The 27896-nt window shown below is 34.2% G+C and overlaps 1 protein-coding gene across 2 annotated transcripts; it reads left to right on the forward strand.

Moving 5' to 3' along the window:
* Positions 1 to 1420: 1420 nt before the first annotated feature.
* LOC126829844 (sulfate transporter) lies at positions 1421 to 27807 on the forward strand. Of its 2 annotated transcripts, XM_050559990.2 has the most exons (18): positions 1421 to 1535; positions 6133 to 6406; positions 6812 to 6922; positions 8007 to 8206; positions 8957 to 9121; positions 9343 to 9498; positions 10194 to 10276; positions 12935 to 13082; positions 13302 to 13415; positions 13784 to 13861; positions 16191 to 16286; positions 17009 to 17115; positions 17496 to 17565; positions 19949 to 20122; positions 21526 to 21696; positions 22018 to 22072; positions 23066 to 23205; positions 23646 to 27807. In XM_050559990.2, the coding sequence occupies exons 2-18, from the start codon at positions 6166 to 6168 to the stop codon at positions 23655 to 23657; spliced, it is 2121 nt and encodes a 706-aa protein (XP_050415947.1). In that variant the 5' UTR covers positions 1421 to 1535; positions 6133 to 6165; the 3' UTR covers positions 23658 to 27807. The 2 variants fall into 2 exon arrangements, with proteins under 2 accessions (XP_050415947.1, XP_050415948.1); XM_050559991.1 differs by lacking the exons at positions 1421 to 1535; positions 6133 to 6406; positions 6812 to 6922 and having other exon boundaries at positions 8088 to 8195.
* The last annotated feature ends 89 nt before the right edge of the window (positions 27808 to 27896 follow it).

Raw genomic sequence — 27896 nt, forward strand, 5'->3', positions numbered from 1 at the left:
TGCTTTTAAAGGGCTCACACACAATGCTGCACGTGAATATTGGGTTTTTCATGTGCATCTCGTGCATTTTTTTGTGCACACGGGCCGATATATTTTGCGTTTGGGAGCATTGTGTGAAACAATAGTTCATAGTATTGCATATAATATTATACATACAAAGCCACCTAGTAATAAAATATTTGGGGAAAAAAAGGTGATGCGTTTTCCATGGCGCTCAGTATATATTGTTGTTTTTTTTAATGGATCAAAGTAGGCTACACATCTCGGTTTATAGAGAGACCGGAAAGAGTGGAGGTGTTTAAAATATAAAATACGGGTATTAATACGAAATTCCAGTTATTGTGTTATAAATTACTGGAAAGTATGTTTCTTTGGCTGCTTGAATCTATCAATTATTTCCTGGCACATTTAAAATTACGCACGGTCGTCTAGATAGTTTCTTATGGTGTGCCAGCTTGATTTCTTTTGTCGTGCGGTGAATATCCTTATAGTGTGCTTATGCCGGGTTTCCATAGATGTTAATAAGTCACGTGATATTCTACATTTGCATTATGCAATTTGATGCCGTGCGAAAGTTGCTATGTAGAAAGCGTGAAGGGATAGAGAGAGAGAGAAATGGGGTTTAACGTCCACGCGACATAAACTAGGTCATTTCGGGACTAACATTTGGTTTAATTTATTTTATTTCAATAATTCGCTAATTGCGCGTAGGGGTCTTTAGCAGTGGGAGGAAACCGGAGGACCCGGAGAAAACCCACGAGGCTGGACAGGCGACCCTACTCCTTGTCACGTACAACCGGGGATTCGAAACTACGCCAGTTGACTCAATGACAGGTCTTATGATACAGCACGCACGTGCTAACCATTCGGCCATCCAACCCCCCAAAGCGTGAAGGACAAATGGGATGTGGCAGAGCGCAAATGTAAAAAAATGTAATGAGAGAAATGTAAAATGTAGACACGTCAAAAAAAGCATTTTCCCACAAAACATTTGTCATTTAACACTTAACATTTGACGTTTTACATCTAACCCTTGCCTTAGAGGTATTTTGACTCTATCAATATCGGTATTAGGACTTTTTACATTGTACTTTTTACATATAATCAATGGAAACGACATTGTCGCAGAGCATTTAATATTGGCAGCGATACCCTTCCATAACCTCCAGGCTAGCGAGCCAGCGTCTTACCCACTTAGCCACGAGATCAACCTACCTCTTTGAAGCAGATCAACAAAATATGGGCGTATCTTGCATGACAACCGTTGGTTTGAGAAGTTATAGTTTACATATCATTTTATATTTGTAATTTTTGGAGTATATTTTGCATGGATCTGTTTAATCGGTATATTTAGTTGTTGTAGTATTCGTTTCGTTTTTCTAATGCTTTCGTTTCGGTTAATTTCCGGTTACACATGTGTGACTACCAATATGGCTGCGCCCTATAATGAAACGTCAAATGTAAAAGAAAAACGTCTTTGAAAATTGAAAACTAGAATCACATGTCTTCGAATAATACCTGATACCCCCCTTTCTGTAAGTATGACGCAATACAAATGCTATGCAACCGCTATTCATTTTAATTTGAAACAAAGTTTTCTCCCAATAGAATAATAAGGATTTCGAACCTGGCACAATCGTATGACCCAGATTTTTTTTTTGTCCAGTGTCCAGGTCAGATGCACGATAGATAGTATTTATTCCTATAACACAATTTTGTTGCATACATTTATTTACGCCCTTTTTAATAATTATGTAATAATTAATAGACTGCCAAAATATTTTGTACTTCTTATGATAAGGTGCCTTGATACAACCAAATTCAGATGTAAAAACCGAATTAAACATCAGACCGGACAGATGTTCATAGATAAATAATAGTCACAAAAGTGGTTATATTACAACATACCTGATCCATGTGGAAGGTCAGCAGTAGTGTTGATCATGTGATATTGTCTATAAATTGATCAAATAATGCAGGGCTCTAATGTTATGTTAACCAGCCTGAATAATTTAGATTATGTTCAGTTTATTTATGTTTCTTAATTTTTCTACTTTATTAACCTGTACCTTCATCCCACGACTGTTTCATCTCTGGCTGTTTCATCCCAACATATTTTTTTATCGGGCTGTTTCATCCCCCATGTTATTAGAATAGCAGTTAATTAACTGAGATGTACTTAATTATTTATTGTTAAATAAACACGTAAAGACGCGAACTATCTCTCGTGGGCATGCAACCTCACACAAATTTGTTTTAGCGCGAGTAGATAGTCGCTCATTCACATTGTTGAAAGGATAGTTGTTACCAAACTCGTTGCTTTTTTGGTCAATATTTATCGTTTTTACAAATCAATCTGGTTTTTTTTTCTAAATTACAACGCGTTAATTATTACTTGTTGATTAAGCAAGTCAATCAACATACATGTACTTATCGACTACAGTAACGGTCATACCATGTGGTTCATCACCCGAGTAATTAGCATGTTTAATGTTAATTTGATAATGGTAACGCTTGATCCGTACGAATTCCAGGTAGATACTAAAATAATAATTGAATCATACATTTAATGGTTTCACTGACTGGTTGTTAGTTAAATTTAAATCTCCATTGAATATAATCCACTGATAGAATACAGAATACATCGAGAAACAGTCATTAATAATATATTTTTCCGACAGAATCTCCAATGCCGAATCCCTATGGCACGTGACATGCATCGGTTGGAATTATGTCAATAAACCAAGTGATCAAAGCTATGTCATATGGTACAGAATTTATTTTGTAAAGCAATTTTAATTATGGTTGTCACTTGATCATTGTGCCATGTGTCTATCATCTACGAATTAATAAAAACTTTGCAAATTTGCAAACTTTGCAACTTTGCAACTTTGCAATCCTAATTTCGATCGAATGATGATCTACTATTATTACGAACATTTAGCTTTATCCATAGAATTCGTGAATTTTACTGACAGTGATCTTTATCGGATGAAACGACCCTATATAAGTTGGATGAAATGACCAATGTAAATTTGGGATGAAACAGCCCGGATCAAACTGTCGAGGTGAAACAGTTGTGAGATGAACTGATCTGCTCCCCCGATATACAGGCCGACCAATCAACTGGGGAAGTGTATAAGCTTATACTGCTTATATTAGTAAATCATTTAAATAGAGAGAAATATTGCAATTATGTTTATAAATGATATTTAAAGTATGCAAGAATAAAATACTTTTTAAAAATTGTTGTTTGCTTTTTTTTTTGACTAACCATGTTTTACCTTTGTTCACATGTTATAATGTTGGGCTAGTACTCACCTTGCCCAAATAGTTTGCTGTACACTTACAGAAGTTTTAAGGTCTATGCTTCACCTTTCCCATACATGTAGTCTATAGATAATTTCAAGATATTTTAAGACAGAGTTCTTTGTATATGTAGATTAAATCATGATAATGAATAATTAATTGGATTAAGATAGAGCAAGAGTTTATGAAATAAAATGCATTATCATACTGTATGTGTTCAATCTTTTTCTAAAGGGACATTTAGCTCATTGACTGATATATCTATATAAAGTACCTTGATACAGAAAACATAAAACTGTAGGGTGCAATCTTCTGGTATAAAAAACCTTGATATTTCCTCCAGGGGGTTTGGTAGATGACTTGCAGTGTATTCATAAGACCTGTTATCTATGCAAGTCATGAGTTCAATCCCGATTTTGTATGTGACACACAATGGGTTTGCATGTTTAACTTTGTGGGGTTTTCTCTAGGTAGCCCAGTTTTGTATGTGGCACCACAGTGAGTTTGTATAACATTGTGGGGTTTTCTCTAGATAGGTCGGTTTTGTATGTGACACCACAGTCGGTTTGCATAACTTTATGAGGTTTTCTCTAGGTAGTCTGCTTTGGTATGTGACACCACAGTGGGTTTGCATAACTTTGTGAGGTTTTCTTTGGGTAGCCTGGTTTTGTATGTGACACCACAATGAGTGTGCATAACTTTGTGAGGTTTTCTCTGGGTAGCCCGGTTTTGTATGTGACACCACAGTGGGTTTTCTCTAGGTAGTCCGGTTTCCTCCCACTCTTTAAATCCCTAGGACGCAAGCAAATGATTGAAATAAAAAATATATCATAATACATTAGTCTAAAATTGACCTGGTTATTGTTGAATGGATGTTTTAAACCCCAATTCTTATTCTCTCATCCCATCTAAAACATTAAGAGAATTGATGATCCTAACACTAGAACTTAGTGGTCCACAGCCTGGACCAAGTTTGACTTCACTGTTTACATATAAACTATAGGACTTGCAGAGGACTAAACATGTAACTATAATTTGAGTAAATTTTAATGGTCACATTATGACAGACAAGCTCCTCAGTCAATAAATTTGCTTTGATATGATATACTTCATTATTAACTATACTATCACTAAATACATTCTCTGGGGCATCATGATCTCCAAATGACCATTTACCAATGTTATATCGTATAGTTCACTTGATAGCACTATTGTTTCATCAGAAATATCTGACTGAAAGCAAATTCTGGTGGGAAACATGATATAATTTGAGAATGAAAACTCACTATTTGAAATGACCGTTTAAGTACATGTACTATACTGCAGAGTTTTCTTATATAAAGAGATTAAGGGAAGTCATGTCCAAGGTATTCGTGTTATCTACATCTTTCATTTTGTAGAACAGAACATATGCGTAAATTTACTATGTGAACTTGGTGTGCTGTGAAATTTTGTTGAAAAATGGGTGACGAAGAAAAAGAATCAGATTCAGCTAAGAAAGATGACACAACTAAAATTTCTTCTGGAAAAGATGATGGATTTGAAGTTAAAGCAGAAACAGATTCTGAAATCAAAAGAGAATTAAATAATGGATTAAGTAAATTGAATGTGGGAATTGTAGATGAAACCGTTGATGTTGATGATGGAAATAAAATTAATGTGGATGGAACTTGCAATGGAAAGGAAGATGGGATTAAAGGTAAAACAGATGATGGAATTGAGAGTAAGGAGGACGAAGGCATTGAAAGTAAAAACAGTGACAGCATTGAGATTGAAACCGAGGGAATTGAAGATGGAATTGAAACAGGAACAGGTGATGAATTTAAGGCAGAAGTTGAATCACAAACAGATGAATATTATGTAAACAATGAATTTGCAACAGATGATATCGAACTAAATGATTCAAACAATGCACCTTTGGAGAATATTGATTTGGATTCTTCATACGATAGACATTTGGAGCATACAAATATGGATTGTTCAAATGAGGAACCTATTATTGCGTCTTTTGAAGTTCAAACTACAGCAGATGTTTCTAACAAAATTCAGGTTGATGAAGCCATTAAAGTTAAACAATCAATAAATAATGTTGACACTGAAAACGATATAAATGAAAATATTGAAACAAGTGAAATGTGTGATGTTAAGGTAAAGATAAAACCACAACAATAGAGTATAATATTCACTCAACACTAACATGTTCAATTTGGGACTTACAAATAGTATCGTTATTTCAATTATTAGCTTACAATACATGCTGGGGTCTTGAGCAATGGGAGGAACCAAGGTTGATTTATACTAACTTGGGATCGAAACCACACAATGTAAGTCAATGACAGACCTTATGATCTACTTCAGAGTCTTTAGCAGTCTGATGAATGCACGTTTGTCAAGTACAAATTATGACACAACATACAGTATATATCAAGGGTGGACATAAGGCATCTGTCACACACATTGTCAGACGCAATAAAAAATGTGTGCTAATTTTTGTGTGACAAATCTACCCCTGGTTTAAGTCTTAAATTATTACATTGTATCTAAATAATTGTATCTAAATAATTGTATCTAAATAATTGTATCTAAATAATGGTTTTCATTCATTTCTGTTAAGCAAAATGATTATTGACTTTTCAATTTAAACACCAGTAATACTAATAGGCAAACTGGTTTTGTTCATGAGACAATATAGGGTTTACAGTACTCTATCACTACTGGTAATGGAAATAAGAGAGTGGATCAAACAAAGTCAACACTTTATTTTGACAAAAACAAAAGAGATTTAGCCCACCTGTTAATATATATTTCAAATTTTATTTTCAGACAAAACCAAACTTGAGTGCAGACAAAGACAAGATGGTGTCCCATCACCGTAGATTGGTGGATTTTGAAAAGGAATACAGGAAAGATCCGGAAGAAATCAGTATTTGTGACAGGTTAAAGACATGGACTCGACGTAAATACGAACAAACTAGTGCTAAGAAGATATTATTGAGTAATCTCCCCTTTATAACGATGATACGCAATTATAAACGAAGCGATATTGTTCCTGATTTAATTGCTGGATCAACTGCTGGAGCTATGATGATTCCACAAGGTAAATAAGGCGTCACCATTTCATGAAAGTAGACACTTTGTATATTTAAAGAGGAATAAGAACTTTCAACAAGAAAATAAATGTAATGAATATCATATTCATATTGGCACTATGACAAAAATATTGTGAACTGGGTTTATTATTTTTAGAGCAAAGCGGTGGTCACAAGTGTCTGCTCAACTTTAGAATTTCACTATTGGTTGTAGTAATACTAGTATGGGTACAAATTGTACAGAAAGTTAATTAAATATTCATTATGACAACCCTAAACCCACCAAATCATTTTTTTTTTCAATTATTTCTGTGGATTGTGTTTCAAATCGCACATTTTCTCATGTAATTTTAAAAATTGTTTTGTCGTCCCTTTGACAGTGAGGGGATTAAAATTAAGGTTTTGTTTTGTAGGAATGGCATTTGGTGCATTATCAACACTGCCCCCTATAGTTGGGTTATATATATCACTGTTTGCACCATTAACTTACTTCTTCCTTGGTACTTGTCGACAGATCTCTATGGGTAAGTATAGATAAGCTATAATCAGCTACTATAAATCATTCTGTTTTTACATAGATTGTCAACTGTTTTGTCAATGGGGAACATCTTACTGTTATCTACAGTATGAAGTGGAGTCAGGTATAGTAAGTGATATAACAGCAAGGGGTTTAATCTACAGTCTGGTAGACGTTACACTGTAACAGGTGATAATGATGTTGTTCCAAGTGTTAATGGTAGCAGGTTGAATCAGTCCTTCTTGCAGCATCACCAGTAAATACTACTACATGTAGATTTCTGAACTTATGGCCACAGTAAACTTTAGCCCACCCTGAGAGTCCGTAATAAACTGCTCATTAACTTGAGTGTTTGCGATTTTACTATGACATTTAATAGATGTCATAGGAATAACCAATAAATATGCTCCAAAAACATGGTGTCTCGGTTATAAGGCACTGGCTCACTATAGCAGGGAGGTCCGGGTTCGACCACGGAGTTGGTGGAGGAAGTTCCTCAGGAATTTCCAGTGCAGTTTATCTTTGGCAGTAGTGTAGGAAACGGGGGCCTGGTAAAGAACAGCTTCAACATGTTTGAATGGGATGAAACAATATGGTATGTTGACAGTCGGAATTGGATTAATAGTTAGGTAAAACACTACTGTCTGGGGGTAAAATGTTCCTCATAGCACACTTCATGGCATATGTCCATCTTTATTAGCCTGATTTGTGTAAAAAAGTAGCACGATTCAAGTTAAATACATGCATACTTTATTGAAATGAATTTCAGTGGCTTGTTCACTAAAATCTTAACATAATTTCAAGACTTCAACGAATAAACTCCTTAGTAATGTGTTAGTAGTGAGTGAAAGAATCCCTGGAATAGTGAAGGTCAACATGGATCTCAAGTTATACCGTGGGGGTAAAAAGGAGGCGCTCTTTTTGTAAAAAAATCACCAAACATAATCCCCCCAGTCACACACTAGACACTTAATATCTTGTAAATACTAATTTCCATTGTGACAGATGGGCCTATTCTGGTGTATGCATATCAACATTGACTTATGTATTGTATCAGAACAACATATTAGTCCCAGAATTTTATTTTACAGGTTGTATAGCGGTCTTGAGTTTAATGATGGCTGATATTTTAGATCTGTATGACGAGAATACAAAAATAGCTGCCGCTTCATCAACTGTTTACGCAACAGACAATATGACCTCTCTGTTTACTGACGACATATCACCTGATATCCAGGCTAAGAGAATTGAAGTGGCGGCTGCCGTTACTTTTGTTGTTGGTATGATAACCGTACGTTTATTGTTTTTTTATTATTAGAATTGACCCTGTAGATTTCTTTGTTGTAAATTCTCTTTTTTCTCACTGGCTTACTAATCATTAGTTATAATTTTTATCATTAGAATTGAATCTGTAGATTTCTTTGTTGTAAATTTTCCTTTTTCTCACTGGCTTACTAAACATAAGTAAATTTTGCTACCATTCTGCAAGATTTACAGCTTAGTTCCCCCTTGTCAATTATTGTCGAAAACAACTTGTCATGCCCGTAAAATAACCATGGCGGTTAGAATGCAAAGGAGAAGAGATAAAAGAAACTATGTTGATATTATAGCTATGTTTTCTTAATTCAATGTTAAATAATCAATTTGTGTATAATTTAGCATGGTTTCGGTCGTGCAAAATTACATATTATCTGAACTCCTGGATTACTATAGGAGAGAAAGAGGGTTATAATTCTTAGAATTTAGAGAAGACTTTTTCAACTCGGCTTCCCTTTTTTGGAAACAACCACTGCATGTTAGCAAAAGTGTTAATAGGTTGATTTCTGAAGTGTTCCTTTTATTTTTTCGGTCTATTTATTATTTGTTTATTTGTGACGTGTACAGAAGAGCTCTGAGACTATTAATTAATGTGTTATCCAAACCAACCTACATAAGCATATGGAAAACAGCTACTAATTTTCATTGTATGTATTAAGTGTTATTGCTCTATCCAGGTACTAAAATATTGCAAATCAACCATGTTAAATATTGTATATTTCAGATTTTATTGTCAAAGTTAGGACTAGGGTTTGTGACATGTTTTATGTCCAACTCTCTGATAACTAGTTTTACTGTGGGTGTTTCTATACATGTGTTCACAAGTCAGCTGAAAAATGGTCTTGGCTTAAAGTTGGAGAGGAAATCAGGTTTATTTAAACTGCCAAAGGTAAGATTTCACATTTTGTAGAAATTATTTGGCAATTGAATAGGTTAAGATTCCGCAGTCACTCAAAAAAGTTCCACTGAATCTTCCGGGTGGAAATGTTCGAACATAGTTAAATCTATGGAAAGACTACCAATCTGATTCTTTTTATATCATGATAAATCTATACTTTGTAATTGTTTTAATTTTCAGATGTGGTGTGAGTTTGTATTTTTATTTTTCAGACATGGTATGAGGTCTGTGTTCATCTTCCCGAGGCTAACGTAGCAACGTTAATAACATGGTTTATCTGTATTATAATAATCTACCTGGTAAAAGCTCAAATCAACGACAGATTTAAAAAGAAGATGAAGATACCAATACCAATAGAATTAATCATGGTAAATATTTCATCAAACTTGATCCCACAATTAGATATCTTTTTTGATATTTTGCCAGTGGGTTGGGTGGCCTAGTGATCTAAAATGTGGACTTTAGATCTTAAGGCTCATTTTCATTGCAAATCAGGTTTTTAATCTGCTGTTTTAATGTGGCAAGGAGTAGGGTCACCTGATTAACTTACAGGTTTTCTTATCCCATGTCTAAAAATCTTTGCTTGCAGACAAATTATTGGAATAAATGTATACCATATATTAGTCATGAAATGTTCACTCACTCACACTCTCAACCAGTATAAGCTTCTTTTTGCATCTGCTGAGATCTGCCTCCTCAACTTTTTACTATTGGTAGGAATATTTTAGTAGATTTCAAGGAGTTTAATGAACACTCATGTAGAGATCGGTGCTTGGATTTTTGATAAATAGGGGAGTCCTTCATTTTATTTTGAACATGATATTCTTTATATTTTATTGGTGAGATTGGTAATGCCTTTTAAAGAGTGTTCAAATTCACAGTCCATAAATACAAAGTGACATGATCGAGTGTAATAGTGTACATGCTTTATCAGAGAAACATACCAAAATAACATGCATTCCCATTAATCCCAAACTTATTTTTCTAGAACATCTGATGACACTTCTGTTTTGCCTGGAAAGTTCCCATGGCTAATAAATTTCTTTGTTCTTTTGTATTTCAGGTTATATTTGGAACGGTTGCATCATATTTTCTGGAATTAAATTCCAACTATCAAGTAAAAATTGTAGAATATATACCTAAAGGGTAAGACAATTATTTACATAAGTTTTTCATGGTGTCAGTAAAAAGATTTGTTTATAGAGCACATAAAACAACCATGTAATAGTGGTATGCACTTAAAGCCAGTGTCTACCATATACACTTTACGCTTTACATTCATAATTCATTGTTACATCTTCACTCAAAGTTGAAAATATAGACTTGCCCTAAAAATGGTTTTGCACATTATTTAAAACACTGGAATGTTACAAAACGCTAGTGACGTTAGGTTCAGTAAAATACGCCACATGGTGAATGAAGACGTTCTCAGCATGGTATGGGAATCGCGCATCTTTCATGCTCCGTCCATGTGAATTCCAGGTACTGGTAGATATTAAAATAATGACTGGATCATACATTGATTGATTCACTGACCAGTTGTTAGGTAAATTTAAATCTTCATTGAATATAATCCCCTGATAGAACACCGAATACACAGGGAAAGAAACCGTGGATATTTTCCAAACAAAATCTTGAATGCCGAATTCCAATGACACGTGACATATCGGTTGGAATTAAGTCAATAAACCAGTTCTAAATAGTGTTTACCGTTATGATTTCTTATTTTATATACATGCTGACAGAGACTTAATTTTAAAAATATTATTGAAGGCTATATCATAGTCGTACAAAATTTTATTTTATAGCAATTTCAGTTATGGTTGTCACGTGATCATTGTGTTGTTTGTCTATCATCGACGATGAATAAAAACTTTTGCACGTTACATGACTAGTTATGTGATGAACAAAAGACTACAAATTGTGCTATTAAGAAATGCCATGGTGCTGTATCAGCTTATTTTGACTACGGCATTTTCTGGATATTATTTTTGACACAATTTAAGTGTTTACCAAAAACTCCATCTGATTGTTTTATTTTTATACGCCCACATTGAAATGTGGTCGTATATTGTCGTCGCCCCCGTCCGTCCGTCGGTCCGGCGTCCTCAATTGCTTGTGGACGCTCTAGAGGCTAAAGTTAATATCAGATTGACTTTAAATTTATATACAGTGTTTAAGGCCATGAGATGAAGAAGCCTATTGATTTTCGGCGTTTTTCCGATAATTACTGCCAGAGTTATGGCCCTTGATCCCTCAAAAAATCTTGTGGACGCTCTAGAGGCTAAAGTTAATATTCGGTTGACTTTAAATTTATACACAGTGTTTAACGTCATGAGGCGAAGAAGCCTATTGATTTTCAGCAATTTCCGATAACTGCCAGAGTTATGGCCCTTGATCACTTCAAAAAATCTTGTGGACGCTCTAGAGGCTAAAGTTAATATCCGATTGACTTTAAATTTATACACAGTGTTTAAGGTCATGAGATGAAGAATCCTAATGATTTTCCGTGATTTCCGATAATTACTGCCAGAGTTATGGCCGTTGATCAGTTCAAAAAATCTTGTGGACGCTCTAGAGGGTAAATTTAATATCTGATTGACTTTAAATTTATACACAGTGTTTAAGGTCATGAGACGAAGAAGTCTAATCATTTTCAGCGATTTTCGATAATTACTTCCCGAGTTATGGCCCTTGATCACTTTGAAAAATCTTGTGGACACTCTAAAGGTCAAAGTTAATATCCGATCGACTTTAAATTTATACACAGTGTTTAAGGTCATGAGACGAAGAAGCCTATTGATTTTCAACAATTTTCGATAGTTACTGCCAGAGTTATGGCCCTTGATCACTTCGAAAAATCTTATGGACGCTCTAAAGGGTAAAGTAAATATCCGATTGACTTTAAATTTATACACAGTGTTTAAGGTCATGAGACGAAGAATCCTATTGATTTTCAGCGATTTCCGATAATTACAGCTAGAGTTATGGCCCTTGATCACTTCGAAAAATCTTGTGGACGCTCTAGGGGGTAAAGTTAATATCCGATTGACTTTAAATTTATACACAGTGTTTAAGGTCATGAGACGAAGAATCCTATTGATTTTCAGCGATTTCTGATAATTTTTGCCAGAGTTATGGCCCTTGATCACCTTGAAAAATCTTGTGGAAGCTCTAGAGGCTAACGTTAATATCCGATTGACTTTAAATTTATACACAGTGTTTAAGGTCTTGAGACGAACAAGTATATTGATTTTCAATGAATCTTTATGACTTGAACAGCTAAATCCATGATGTTAAAAGTTTCGTATGTTAAACGTTAGCATGGCGCAGAACTTTATAAAAACCGAACAAATTCTAATGGTTTTCTGATAATTACTTAATGAGTTGTTACTCTTAATCAGATTTTAATGTATTATAAATGTTTCATTACCGAAAAAAGTAAAAATATGCGACAACTCTTGTTGACTGCCCGGACGATATAGCTGCTGTGGGCGTATGTTTTGTTGCCTGGCAACCTATCTTTATCATTGTTGTTGTATTTTGGTGTTTTAGATTAACACAATAAACACAATTTTGTTTTTTTAGACAATATTATTAATTAAGATTCGGAGGATTCCATATATGAGAATCCGCTTAGATTCTCGCAAAAAATGACAAATTTCTAGGCCTGCAGGCCCAAGCATATTAAATCTTCATGCTTCAGCTGAAATCGTAATATTCTGATGAAAATATCTGTCCACATTCATTGTGGGTGCACAGCTGGTTGTGGACAGTTATTTAAATTATCTTTTCTATTTTTAGAATACCTAGTCCTAAACTACCAGACGTAACTCTAGCTACAGATTATTTAGCTGATGGTATATTAATAGCTGTAGTCTCCTATGCCCAGACAGTAGCTTTAGCTAAAACTTTTGGTTTATTACATAAATATGAGATCGACCCCGATCAGGTTCGTTTATTTTATATCTCTGGTTAAGCTTACCTGGAAATAAAATAATGATTTTAATTGTACCTGACATTTTGTACTTTGTACCAGATTTGTATTAAAGATATCATTAGAAACCCTGATAAAAGACTAATTTGTTGGCTGTAATGTTATTTATCATGGTGAAAGCAATGTTATTATTTAGAGATTCAGAACACAGTTTCTGTTGATTTATTTCTGTAGGAAATGTTTGCATGTGGTGGAGCTAATGTTGTGTGTTCGTTATTTTCGGGTTATATAACGGCAGCTTCTGTGTCAAGAACTGTTGTTGTTAATGGAGCAGGTGGAAAAACTCAGGTAATCTGTTTTAGAATTCCTATGATCGTCTTGTCGACGTCTACATGTAAAAGATATTTCTATTCACAAACTGGCATCTTACTTAAACTTTTTGTTTTAATCGTCTAAATTACTTTTCACTCCTTAATTTTGTCACATTTAAATAATGAAATTGTTGATGGCCTTCTACCTCACAAAAACTTAAACCAAACTATTTTAAGAATTTCTTCCCATTTATTGGTAAAGAGCTAAGATTTGTATTAGGATTTGAACTTTTAATCATTGTTATCCTAAACATATTTTGGTTTAAGTTTTCTTTAATCAGGCCACATTTTGTTGCCTGTTGGGGACATCAAATTTTAATAACCTATCTGTTTTATATATTTCAGGTGACGTCGTTAATAGCATGCAGTATAGTATTATTAGTTATTGTTGTTTTAGCTCCATATTTCTACTACTTACCTCTAGTAAGTATAATCTCCTCTTTTGTATATATATCAAAATCACTCATACGATCAAAGCATATTCGATCAAAGCATATTCGCAGGCATCCCATGACGCGATGCTTTGCAAAATGACAACAACATGAATAAACTATTAGCCAGAGACTTGTTGAATTTCTCACTTTAAACAGGCCACAGTATGAATGCCTCTATAAATATTTATTTATAATATTCGGCAAATGCTATTTCATCATTCAAATATACAGGTACAGTTATAGATTTATTACATGATCTGTTTAATGTTGGCCTGCATACCACTACTACTACTACTTAAAGTTACTTACTTAGGCCTAGGCGACGTAGGATTCGTTGTGAAATATTATAATTTATACAGACATATAAAACGAGAAGTTGCATCCGTTGACAGTTCCTAAATGTCCCGTGGACAGGGAGCCCCTGTTAGAAATGTCCACATTCATATTTTTTATATCTTAACATGGAATTCAAGAGAAAATTAACTCAAGTCATGCACGTCAGATAATTTGTAGAGCACATCACTTTGGAAATCGAATTGCCAACCCAGCTGGCGAGCAAGTCGGAAGAGTTGCATAATCAATATGGTAAATTGTCATGGTAAATACAATGGTAGGTGAAACCGATTACGGTAAATTTTGCCGTAAATATAATTTTCAAATCCGTTACCCATGGTTTAACCATGATGGTTATCAAAATGTACATGAAAACTAATTAATATTATAACCCAGAAAAGATTCACTCAAACACATCATATATACTATTCACAAAAAGTAGGGGATATTTGATTTTTAAGTGTTATTAAAGTCACCTAATGAAACTGACGAAGAAACAAATGACAAAATGAAATGAAGTTCACATTCATCGATTTATTCCAAATGATCGTTAGACTAAGTAAGGCACAGACTGACCATTATAAGGGTAAAATGATACCCGGGGTCAAACAGCAAAGTTACCACAGCATCACAACCAAGTCAGTAACGGGTAAATCCTCCTCTGTTTGCCAAACAAGCATTGATCCGACGTGGCATACTCCTAATGAGACGTCTAAGGTCATTTTGGTCCAGATTGTCCCATTCCTGTTGCAACGCAGCAGCAAGTTCTTGGACATTGGCAGGACGTTGTTGACGTTGACGTAACCTCTGTCCAAGCATGTCCCAGACATGCTCGATGGGGGAGAGGTCGGGACTCAGTGCTGGCCAAGGTAATGTGGTGATGTTCTGTTGTTGGAGGTAACCTGTAACGATCCTGGCCCTGTGACATCTTGCGTTGTCATCCTGGAAGATGAAATGGCGGCCATGACGTCGTGCGAATGGCACAACATGGACTGCCAAGATGTTGTCCCGGTAGTACTGGCCTGTAACACGCCCTGCAACAACATGTAAAGCCGTTCTTCCAGCAACAGTGATGCCTCCCCACACCATAACAGAACCACCCCCAAATCGATCATGTCTGATGACGTTAACGTCTTGGAAGCGCTCGTTTCGACGACGCCACACCCTCCTACGTCTGTCCAAAAAATCAACAGTGAACCTTGACTCATCTGAAAACATCACATTGCTCCAGCGTCGATTATCCCAGTGTTGACGATCCCTACACCAACGACGTCTTGCCTGAATGTGATGATCTCTCAAACAAGGGATCACGCGAGGACGTCGGGCGCGAAGGTGACCCCTATGCAGTCGATTCCGAATTGTCTGGCCACTCACTCTCACACCAGTGTCTGTTTGAAGGCGAGCGCTGATCTGATTTGCTGTGATGACACGATTTCTCAAGGCCAAGGTACGGATAAATCGATCCTGGGCTTGAGTTGTCGCCCTTGGTCGACCTGAGCGTGGTCTGTCCTGTACAGATTGTGTATCACGGTATCTGGACCATAGCCTGCTTATGACAGACTGAGAAACATTCATCGTCCGCGCCACAACCGCCTGTGTTGTGCCGATCTGTAGCATGCCAAGGGCACGTAACCTTTCATTTTGGGTAAGCCGACGCATATCAAAATTTGTTTTCTGGTCACTAAAACAATTAAACTGATGTTTCCACCCTGGAATTCAATGCCACAATGACTGTAACATTCAAAGTCAGAGTCGTGCAAATCTTGGGTTGGACCCCCATGATGATCCCAAGCATCACCTGCATTCCATGCGGTAGCTATTGGTGCGTTTGGGCGTCACATGTAACTGGAAATGTTTCTTCTGTTAGGTTCTATAGTGACTTTTTTCGTAGTCATTTGCATATTTTAGTATTATGCCCCCAAAATCAAATATCCCCTACTTTTTTTGAATAATATACAATAGTTGTTTAAAATATTTTATTACAGTGCGTTCTAGCAGCGATTATTGTTGTAAATTTACGTGGGATGTTCTGGAAGTTAACACAACTTAATCCACTTAGAAAACAATCAAAGTCTGATTTTGTAAGTTATTTTTATGTTTTCTGTGTTTGAAATCAATATTGGTTAGATACAGGTTAAATATAGACTTTAAGACCATATACAATCAAAAGTACTTTTATTAGAAATCATTTTGATCAAAAGTAAATTAACCAAATCAATCAATTCTAACTGAGACTATGGTCATTTAAAGATTATGTTGGTTTTTATTGATTTCATGCCACCATCTTTATCTGTCTTGGACATATATGGTAATGATAATTCTTCTATCTTTATTGTACAAGCCAGTGCATTTGTTATAAGTGTTTTCAATGCTTAAAGATGCTTAATTACAACTGTCTGAGTATTAGAAAATAACATATTTTCAACTTTAGAGATATATGTGAATGATTAAAGAAGGTAGAGAAGTTACCAACTTCCCAGCTAACCTTAAATTGCCTTTTCTGCTAAGCCCTGACACATGTCTAGCAGGACTAGAATATTTTCCACATCAATCAGGGCAGACCTCTATCAGTCATTAATGATATAATTTTAATTAAACCTGGACATGGGTAAAACCTGACTACTGATAATCAACAATGAAATGTAGGTAGGACAGAAAAATAAGGTTGAAGTAGATACTTCAAACAAATTGTTTGATAGGTCAATATGTATTTCATAAAGTATGGTTTGTTATGTTTACATTTAGTTGTATATATGAAATATAATATTATTACTATTACAAATATTGTGGGTTATTATTACAGATAGTTTGGGTTGTGACGTTTAGTGTATCAGTATTTGTTGATGTTATACCAGGTTTGTTAGCAGGAATTGCGGTCTCTTTTCTACTTATTATCATCATCACACAACAGTAAGTAGCTTTAAGTTATTATTCACATGTTATTGGTCAATAGATAAGACGGAGGCTTGCCTCTTCATTCAGTAAGTATACTCACCTCAAGAGCTAAATGACATTGCTCAGATTTTCTTTATCTGAAGTCCGCATACACCATGGCCAAATTAATGGTACACAGCATGATGAGTAATACATGATCAAATAGTTCCTTATAAAAACACCGATAAAAAAGAAAAACGAAATGTGCTCCAGATAATATGACAGACTTCAGAAGAACTCTTCCTGATAAAGGCTGAATTTGTGAATGACAATATGGGTGAGAGGTGCCTTATTGCCTGCCTTCTCAATGTTATATTAAAGCCCTCATGTGTACTCAGTCTACTGTATATTTTCAGATCACCAGTAACATTAAAAGGTGTTGTAGATGGAACACAAGAAACACGAACACCATCTTTGTATCATAGTGTAAGTATTTATCCTAGATATATTCTAGTGACTAAAACCAGTTAATTCTGTGTGGAAGGCTCTTGGAAATCCCTTTATTCTAGTCCCAATCAACACTGTCAAAGAAATACCAACATTTAGTTTTTGATGAGCTGTTTTGGCTGGCAATCACCATGTGTTTGGCCAAATCTCTCTGTAACTCAAAACGTTTGTGTAGTTGAAATCTGCCCTATACTTTCGTTTTATTTGCTGCTTTCTAACAGTGAGTATTGTAATTGCTGTATTATTTGATAATTGGAAATAGACTGATTAATATTGAGTGATGTTTCAACCTTGATTCTCTAGTCTATATCAAGCAATGATACAATAACAAATTATAAGCTTTTTATTATACGCCCACATTTTCATGTGGACGTATTATGCCGTCGCCCCCGTCCGTCCGTCTGTCCACAATTGTTTGTGGACTCTCTACAGGTCACAATTCTTATCCGATTTTGACGAAACTTGAAATATAGGTTTATCCCCAAAAGATCTCGGCTGCTTTCGATATTGGCATGTATCGGATTAAAACTTTATGGATTATGGCCCCTGATTGTACGAAAAATCACGTTTTTAGCTTGTGTGGACCCTATAGAGGTCACAATTTTTATCCAATTTTGTTGAAACTTGAAATGTAAGTTTATAACCCAAAGATCTTGGTTCCTTTAAATATTCGCGCATATCAGACCGTAACTTTCTGAATTATGGCCCCTGATTGTACGAAAAATTGTACGTTTTTAGCTTGTGGACTCTATAGAGGTCATAATTTTTATCCGATTTAAAAAAACGTATTATTATATCACCGTTACTCCCTAAGGACGGCAGAGTTCGAATTTCATGAAAATCGGCCCAAAACTAACGGACAAAATGGCTACCCTTCATTCTCAAATAGTCTAAAAATATAGTATATCAAGGTTGTGGACCCTATAAAGGTCACAATTTTTATTTGTAAGTTTATAACACAAAGATCTTGGTTCCTTTCGATATTTGCGCATATCGAATTGTAATTTCCTGAATTATGGCCCTTGATTGTAGGAAAAATCACTTTCTTTTTAGCTTGTTCTCTATCCATCTCTCGAAAATGTGGGCATATCCTGCCTGGCAGGCGCTGGTTATACTTTTTAATGCAGCATGTTTTGGTCTAATGGACGATCTCTGTCTGTGTCAGTGATGGAATTTCAAAATTTTACTTGTCGGACATTTTACCAAAAATAAAGGGGCATAACTCTTATCGTTATTTAAGCAGACGAATTCGTACCACAATGCGCTTCAGCTCCAGTTGTATAGAGAGACTCGGGGGACGAGGCTAGACACATTGCACCAAATCAAATGGAGTTATGTAGACTAGAATAACTAGACGCTAGAAATTTGCACTCGATTGAGATTGCTGACTTATTTCGCCCGAACATAACTGATTTGAAATTGGAGTAAAAACGGAAACCATTAAATGTAAATCAGTTTATATACATTCATATTACAGTATTATATGCGTTGCGACCAACTTTTGTGAATTTCTAGGTCCCAAATGTTAGCGATTTAGCTCCTTTAAGCAATATTCGTGCCGCGCTCGAGATCAAGGGAAAGTGCCACTGTGGATGAGAATTTCTATATGGATTCTTAAAAGATGTAAAAGATATCGTAGACAAAATGACTGTCCATTGATTTAGGGTGTTATTTACTCTTACGATATGTGACATCTATGATTAGTTTATTATAGATGATGTCGGCTCACATCAATGCGATTAAGATGCCCGACAAATGAGAAACCACGAGGTTTATAATCATTCTTATTGAATTGATGAATAGTCCGACAAAAGGAAAGCAATGACTTCTGTTTAAGATTAGATTGATGAATTGTCCGACAAAGGATTAAGTCAGTCAATCAAGGCAGATTAAGTAGTTAAATCAAGGTAGGTTTATACTATAGACAGTATAACACGATAAATACGTTGATCACTTAATTACCTAATAAACCCAGCATATTATCGACGATAATCGGGTTGAGTGGTAGTTATACACTCAGTAAACTATATTAATTTCGGAATTTTGAATATTATTCACCATGTCTTGATGTCCGATTGGGCATATTCCCGGTCGGACAATTTTGGGCGTTTGGAAAAAAGATTCGGACAAGTCCGGAATATATGGGCAAAATCCCATCACTGGTCTGTGTAACAATTTAGGTTACCATCTCCAGTACTTTCTATTTATGACCTCACAACATGTTTCCACAATCAAAACAGGTTATTGAAAATATGTACTATCTGTCCACTATACAACTGAAATTATCTTTCAGATGGTGGCAAATACACCTTCATTATGGCACAGCTAATAACTTTTTCATGAAATGTCTTTTCTTTTTCAGGTTGACCTGTCTTCCGATATTAAAATTTTACACATCAACAAACCCTTGTGCTTTGCCAATTCCGATATTTTCGTCCAGAAAGTTTTCAAAAACATTGACATAAACATTATCAAAGTACAAAAACAAAAAGCCAAATTAATAAAAAGTGAAAAAAATGCGAATAACTCTAATCATGTAAGTAATTTGTTCATTTGAAAGGTTTTTTTTCATTTATTGTCATATTTTTTTAACTATGGTCTGTATTTACGATGGCCACAAAACATCCTCATGGTTTTAGATGTGCCATGACAAAAGGAGTCCAGACAAATGTTACTAAAGAAGAGATGCCACCCTTCAGATCACCAATGGATTGCGTATGTTGTGTAATTAAAGTTAACACAAGAGAAGGCAATTAGATAGCTTTTTTTGTTATGGTACATGTAAAACCATAAAGATGCTGTCTGTCCATCTTGAGTATGGTCCACGATTTTAACTTGGAAACTTAACTAGCCTTTATTATATGATAACTTGACTGAGTCATTTCTGATGATGATTCAAGATATCTAATCATATGCTGGAAGTTAGTCTTAATTGATTTCAACCCGTGTATACACTGGCATGCATGTAAAATAGCCCTTAATAGTTGGAGATCAAAGATGAGTAGACCAAAATGCCACTGTCCATTCAAAATTGTCTTATGTAAGTTTCAAAATGACCAACCTGCCGATTAGTTTACTTGGACACCATCATGGTGAAGAATATGTGACATGATGAGAAAACAAAACTAGCTTGATTCACCTTTTCTGCACCCCACTCATAGATCATAATGTGGTTGTATATTGTTGTCTCCCTCGTCCCGCTAATGCTATAACCCAAAACTCCCTTTTTCTACAATCAAAATTAGGAATTATTTTTTTTTTACATCAACATCAGCTTGATAATCTACTTGATGTTGATTATAAAAAATTCTTTCCTAAGTTTGTTAGTTTCTTGTAAATGCTTCCATTACCGAAAAAAAGCATAAAATCAGACAACCTTTATGAACTGGTTCAGACGACTTAGCTGCTGTATGTTTTGATGCCTGGCAACCTATCTTTCTCCTCAAATTTAGGCATTATAGAGACTAGGTGGCTCAGTGAATAAGACGGCTCGCTAACCTGGAGGTACTGTGTTCGATTCCTGTGATGGCAGAGAAAGTTCTTTAGGATTTTATAGTGGCGCAGGACAGAGGGCCTGGCAAGGTACAACGTATATGGGACAAAAAAACGAGATCTAGTGTTCACATTGGCGTGCACGTAAAAGAACTCTTGGAAGTTGGAATTCGGTATAAGAGTAGGCCGTAGTGATTGCTGTCCGGGCAAAATTTCCCTCCTAGCACATTGTATGGCATATACCTGTCTTCAATTGCCTAGTCAGAGGAGAACAGTGGGACTTTAAACCGACCCCATTTCATTTGATTTATTTAGGAATTATATTTTTCATATATTTTCATATATCCCTCTGACCGAAGTTATGTGTTGACAAGACAATAACCTCAGGTTGCCCTCACCAACCCCTTTAAACCTGCTTGTTTATAGTTATGTGAATTCTTGTTTCAGAATGATAATGAGTTAAAAGATCTTGAGCCCTTAGAGGCAGAAAATAAAATAGATGATACACAAGACGTCATGCTGTCACTTGAAACTGACATGTCACTTCCAAAATATGTCATCTTAGATATCAGTGGTGTCAGCTTTATAGACTTAATGGGTGCTAGCGCTTTACAATTAGTAAGTTCAATTATAAATATTTTACAGTCAGTAAGTTAATTAAATTACAAATATTGAACGATTATTAAGTTCAATTACAAAATAAAAATAGTTAATAAGTTCAATTACAAATATTTTACAGTTAATAAGTTCAGTTACAAATATTTTACAAATAGTAAGTTAATTACAAATATTTAACATTTTAAAATTAGTAAGTTCAAATATAGGTTCAATTTCAAATATTTCACAATTATTTTACACTTAAAGTTTAAACTACATGTATCATATCAGTATGATTGATAAAAACTTATAATAATAAAATATTTTGTTTTCTTTATTCAGATTATAACAGAATTAAATGAAATAGATATCAAAGTTTTAATCACAAATATAGCAGGTAAGTTACTTTATTGATCAGATATATATATATATATATATATATATATATATATATATATATTAATAGAGGCTGTAGGCAAAAACAAAATACAATGAAAAACATTACTAGTCATTTAAAGTTCACACTTTCGGTAAATTTCATATTGTTTAATTTCTGGTAACTGTCTGTCAAAGTTGGAATGATAACTCATTTCTATTCATGAAGATAGTGTCTAACCTAAATTTTTAGCCCAACTTATGTCATACGTCCATCTTTGTTGAAGTGAAATATAAACAGTTTACATCATTCAAAGTTAAACTGTATGCTCCCTGATACATTGTTTTTTTCCTTCGTGGTTCCCCCTTGTCAGTTGTGTAGAGCCTGGCAAAGGACAATGTATAGTCGTTCGGATGGGATGGAAAACCGAGGTCTTGTGTACTCATTGAGATATAAAGAGAACCCTTGACAGTTGGAATTCAAAATAAGAGTAGACAGTAGAGCAGCAAAATTTCCCTCATAGCACACACTGCATGGTGTATGCCCGTTTTCATTAGACCAGTCCTTGCAGAAAAGTAGGACATTAAGCCAAATTTCATTTCTTCACTAGTCCAGTTGGTGCAGAAAATTAGGAGGTTAAAACCTGGGCCCTTATTCACGAAAACTTAAACTAAGATACAGTCGAAATTTTAAGAAATACTGCAATTCGATTGGCTGACCAGTAAAATCAATTTGCATATATCCAATTTGCATATTGGTCAGCCAATCGAATTGCAGTATTTCTTAAAATTTCGATTGTATCTTAGTTTAAGTTTTCGTGAATAAGGGCCCTGTATTATTTCAGCTCAGGACTATTGCTCCAATTGGCTATACATAATGATAAGGGTCATGTATAAGACAGGGTATTCTTACTTTTTCTACCACATTGTATACCACTTCACATTTATTTACACAACAGTTTCTCTTGTACTTTAGTATTGGATTAGTTGTATAAATTTCATGTATTAATTTCAGTTGTTGTGTATGACACATTGGATAGAGTTGATTTTATAAAGAAGAATGAGGATCGTTTATATTTAACTCTGTTTGATGCTTTACAAGATATCAGAACTTCTTCAGAGAGTGCACCAAATAATCTTCACTCACAAGATACGGTAAGACTGCACACACAAACTTTTCCATTTACTAATCTAGTAAAATGTTTCATCTAGTTGGTAGTAAAACATATCCCACTCACAAGATATGGTTAGATAGCACACAGACTGTCATCTAGTTGGTAGTAAAACATATCCCACTCACAAGATAAGGTTAGGTAGCCCACAGACTTTCATCCAGTTGGTAGTAAAACATATCCCACTCACAAGATAAGGATAGATAGCACACAGAAAGTTGTTGGTACAAAAAACATTAAGCTGGCTTGAAATTTTTATTTCATATTTCTGCAATGAATTGTACTGAATTCTATGGTTCAAATCACAAGTAAAGTAGGCATCTTATCAACAGTTGCAATATCCAGCTCTAATAAAACATACAAATTAAAATCTGTGCAGAATGCAGTAGTATTATTATTGATGTTTTGTTTTTCTTGTTGCAGACTGAAGCATAATGACGAGGAACAAATCTTCCCACTATTTTATAACACAGAAAACAGTATTGATCAACAGAAATCCATTTTGTGTTTGTTTACAATATAGCTTGTTATGTATTCGCTTTATATTAATCATCATTATCTGAAAGATGCTTCACAATTACATACACTCTGTGGCGGCTGTGCTGGATATAGACATAAGCTCAAATTTTTATGGTTTTACTTTTACAATTCCTTAAATTTCTATAAAGTAATTAAAAGGCATCTATATTGTTTATGGTGATCCAAGGTCCTGTGTTGGTACCCACTTTTGAGAGACCTTCTGGAATCTGGAGTAACTTTTTAACAAGGTTCTCCAAGCTTTATAATATGAGTAGCTAAGGGCCTCAACAAGTCTAAATATAGCTTTTCTTGTTCCCCAATGTAGCACCATAGGTCTTTTGTCTGATGTGGAGAGTGGATTAGGGGAACCGGTCGCCACATCCTACGTAGAACCCATGCATCTTTCCTTACTACATATTTCTGTAGCTTTGTGATCGTCTAGAATTTGTCTCTAGGTGTCTTTACTTCTGCTTCACGTTGTGTATTTACTTCTTACAGTTTCTTAAGACGTTTGTTTTACCAGGAATAACAATGCAACAGTTTGCTTCTACATTTTATAGCCGAATACATATGGATACAAGCATAGCACAAATTACAATACTAGCTAAAACCATTTCTCTACCCTAGCCAGCCTCGCGGATGACTAGGAACTCAGATGGAACCTCTCTGAAATCTAATAGAAGTCTGACTTAAAACTTTACTATGATTTATTTTATAAGACTCCTGGACATCACGCACAGAAAGCCTGTTCATGGCCCTGAACCTGTGCAATTAACGATATGATTGGTTACTTTATGCCAAATGATGCAATTAGAATAATTCCACTCATGTGTAATTCTGGTGGTAAATTATTGACACCTGTGTTGGTTTAAGAGCTCTTTTTATGTAACAATATATCAATTACAGACTAAGTTGATTTAGTACAATTCCACATATGTGGAAATCTACCAACTTGCCAAAGATATTAATTAATGAAATATACTGCCATCATTAATTTCAAGAGCAAAAATTCTAGCAATATTATTACACCAATATCTATCCATTTCAAAAAACAAAATCAGCATAAAACTTATATCTGCATAATGTTTTTGAACTTTTTCTGGAATAACTGAAATCAATTTAGAGTTGCTAGTATACTACTTAGTTAAGGCATGTCTTATTTTCCAAAACAGACTCCTAATGCAAAATACAGATACAAACAGAAATATTTGAGATGGTTGTAATTCTAATACTGGTCCCCAAAAAAATTCAGATGATCTATTCTTACATAAGTTTTTGAAATCAATAATTTACTGTGGGTATTGCTTTATACGGTTATGCATTGTACATCTCTTTAATAACTTTATGGTAATGTTGCACTGTGGGATCGCTATGGTGGAATATTAGAGAAGACAGTGTTTGTCGTTTGTCGGCCTTCAATGGACATATCATGTGTGTCATGAACTGTTGATAACTGGTAATCTGTTTTTTAGATGTTTGGTATTAATATAATATATTTTCTCATTGATGACCATGTTATTGATGTTATTTGTTCGGCTAAAACCCTACATTACATAAAGAATATTCTGTCTCTATTTACTAGTAATATATACATAATATTTGATTTCTAGAATTTATGATTGAAAATCTCTAAACCCAAGATTTATTTTTATTGTAGCGGAATGAATTGATTTATATTTCAATGACATTAATTACCTCTATATTTGATATTGTTCATGTGGATCTATTTTTCATTGTTGTTTAATTGTGATGGTTTTTTTTGTGATGATTTAAAGATAAACGAATAGTTTGATGGTCAGTAACTTTTAAGGTTGTAATTTTACAAGTGTCAAGCAAACTGTCAGCAATTTAGCAAATTTACTGTTTAATAAAATACTGTTTGTCTATAATAAAACTTAGCCAAGTGAGGCATATCAATATAGTTTTAAAATGAAGTGAAATAACTTTAGACACCATGTTAAGATATGATGCCACTAAAACGTTTTGCAGTCATGGTAGCATAATGACTATTGCTACCTCATTTCACTGAAGAGTCTGCCACCATGAAAATGTCAATTAGTAATCAATGATTTGGGAGAATAAAATATTCATTATAAGTATGGTATTATTGTTTTAGAGTGAGCTTTATTAGGAGAAAATGATCATAAATATGAAGACAAAATGTAGCTTATGAGGCCTTAATTTATTATTAGCATTGTTTTGAAAACATATAATGTATTTTTATAGAGCTTAAATATGAGATTAGTAAACTTGATTGTGAATATATGTGGAGTATATATAGCCTAGCGAGGCCTTAATTTAATTGAAATAATTAATTTATATTGATTTAAAAATATATTCTATATTGATTTAAATATATTATATATTGATTGATGCTAGTCTTTACCTTAATTGAAAGTTCCAGAAAAATGATTATTCCATATAAAATTGTCCAAAATTCAATGGTTTTTTTAGGTCCTTAAAGGCTCAATACCACTCTTGTTGTAACAGAATTATATGTCCTAATCTTTATTCTGGTCAACAAATTGTACTATTTTACAATATTCCAATTAATTGATGATACAAATTTCATCTTAACACACCTAATTTAAAAAATTGGAAAAATTCAACTAAATGATTTGAAAAGCCTAACATAAACCTTTTCAAATGTAACTTGGATTTAAAAATAATTTCGAACCCTCTGGACAAATAAAATAGGATGTAGTGGATAATTTACACAATAGGTAGGACACTTAAACATCTAATACTTAAAATAAGGCTAATATTTATTTACTTGAGCTGTCAAGCCAGCAAGAGTGTTATTGTCCCTTTAACACATTTAATTTTTACTGAATAAATATAAACAAAAATAACACAAAATTTGGCTAACTTCGCTCTCTGCACAGACTTGATGTATCTGCATATAAACAGGACAAATTAATTCCAAATTTTCATTTTTCTGTTCTTTTAAAATATGGTTATTGTGAATGATTATTGGGTCATATAGGTGTTTTACCCTAACATTTATATAATATGCAGCTGAAGATTAATGTGAATGATTATTGGGTCATATAGGTGTTTTACCCTAACAGTTATATAATATATAGCTGAAGATTATTGTGAATGATTTTTGGATCATATTAATGTATTTATCCAGTGTGCCATATAATATATAGCTGAAGATTATTGTGAATGATTTTTAGGTCATATTAATGTATTTATCCAGTGGGCCATATTATACACAGCTGATGATTATTGTGAATGATTATTGGGTCATATTAATGTTTTTTAAGAATAACTATGGGGTCATATTGATTCTATATATAAATTAAATGTTTTGAAGGGATAATTAACTTTTTAAGATGAATGTTTTAGTTTTTAGAAGTTGATCATAAGATTTACTAAGGAAGGAATTTTTAATGGAATGATGGTCATTTTTTGTTTAAATATTGTATTCTTGTGTCGGAAATTACAGGAATTTATTGACGAATGTTGCCTACTTAATATAATATAAGGCATAAATATATACAGTTAGACATACAGCAGTGTACTCATTTATATAAATATACAACACTATGAGAAAGCATTGACTTGATGAAAACCATAACAAATCTTTTAGAACAATACGAAAAGACAGGGACTTGATAAATCCGATAGTGAAAATTAGAAAATTATTTAGCAGTAAAAAGAGAAAAAAAAAATGTTCAAATCATTCTAGCATAATGCCCTCATGTGAAGGTCTCGTGGATATTAGCATTTCGGGGAACTCGTAATTTTCGTTAAATGAAATAAATTTGATATGAACGACAAATGTTTCTGACAACAAATTTACACATACTTTTGTGTTTGAAAGATCTGTATCACCGGATTTGTATTCACTGCTAATTTCAATGACTGAACCCAAATTTGGGTTTGGGTGGTACGTGGCTGGGCCAGATATTTATATTTTGGGGTTTTTACTATACAACCGGTTTAGATTATATAAGTAATTTCATAATAAATGTTTATGGTATATACGAATAAATATATTTTATGGTTTTATTAGAATATAATTAACAGATGATTGGAATAAATGATTATATGTGTATCTCTCTGTATTTGTTATTATCAGATGAGCTTGGGTGATTGGAGGTAGCTATGGCGGTGCGAGGGACTTTTTGAGGGGTGCGATACTTT

The sequence above is a fragment of the Patella vulgata genome, chromosome 8 (assembly GCF_932274485.2).
Source record: "Patella vulgata chromosome 8, xgPatVulg1.2, whole genome shotgun sequence".
Taxonomy (NCBI): Eukaryota; Metazoa; Mollusca; class Gastropoda; family Patellidae; genus Patella; species Patella vulgata.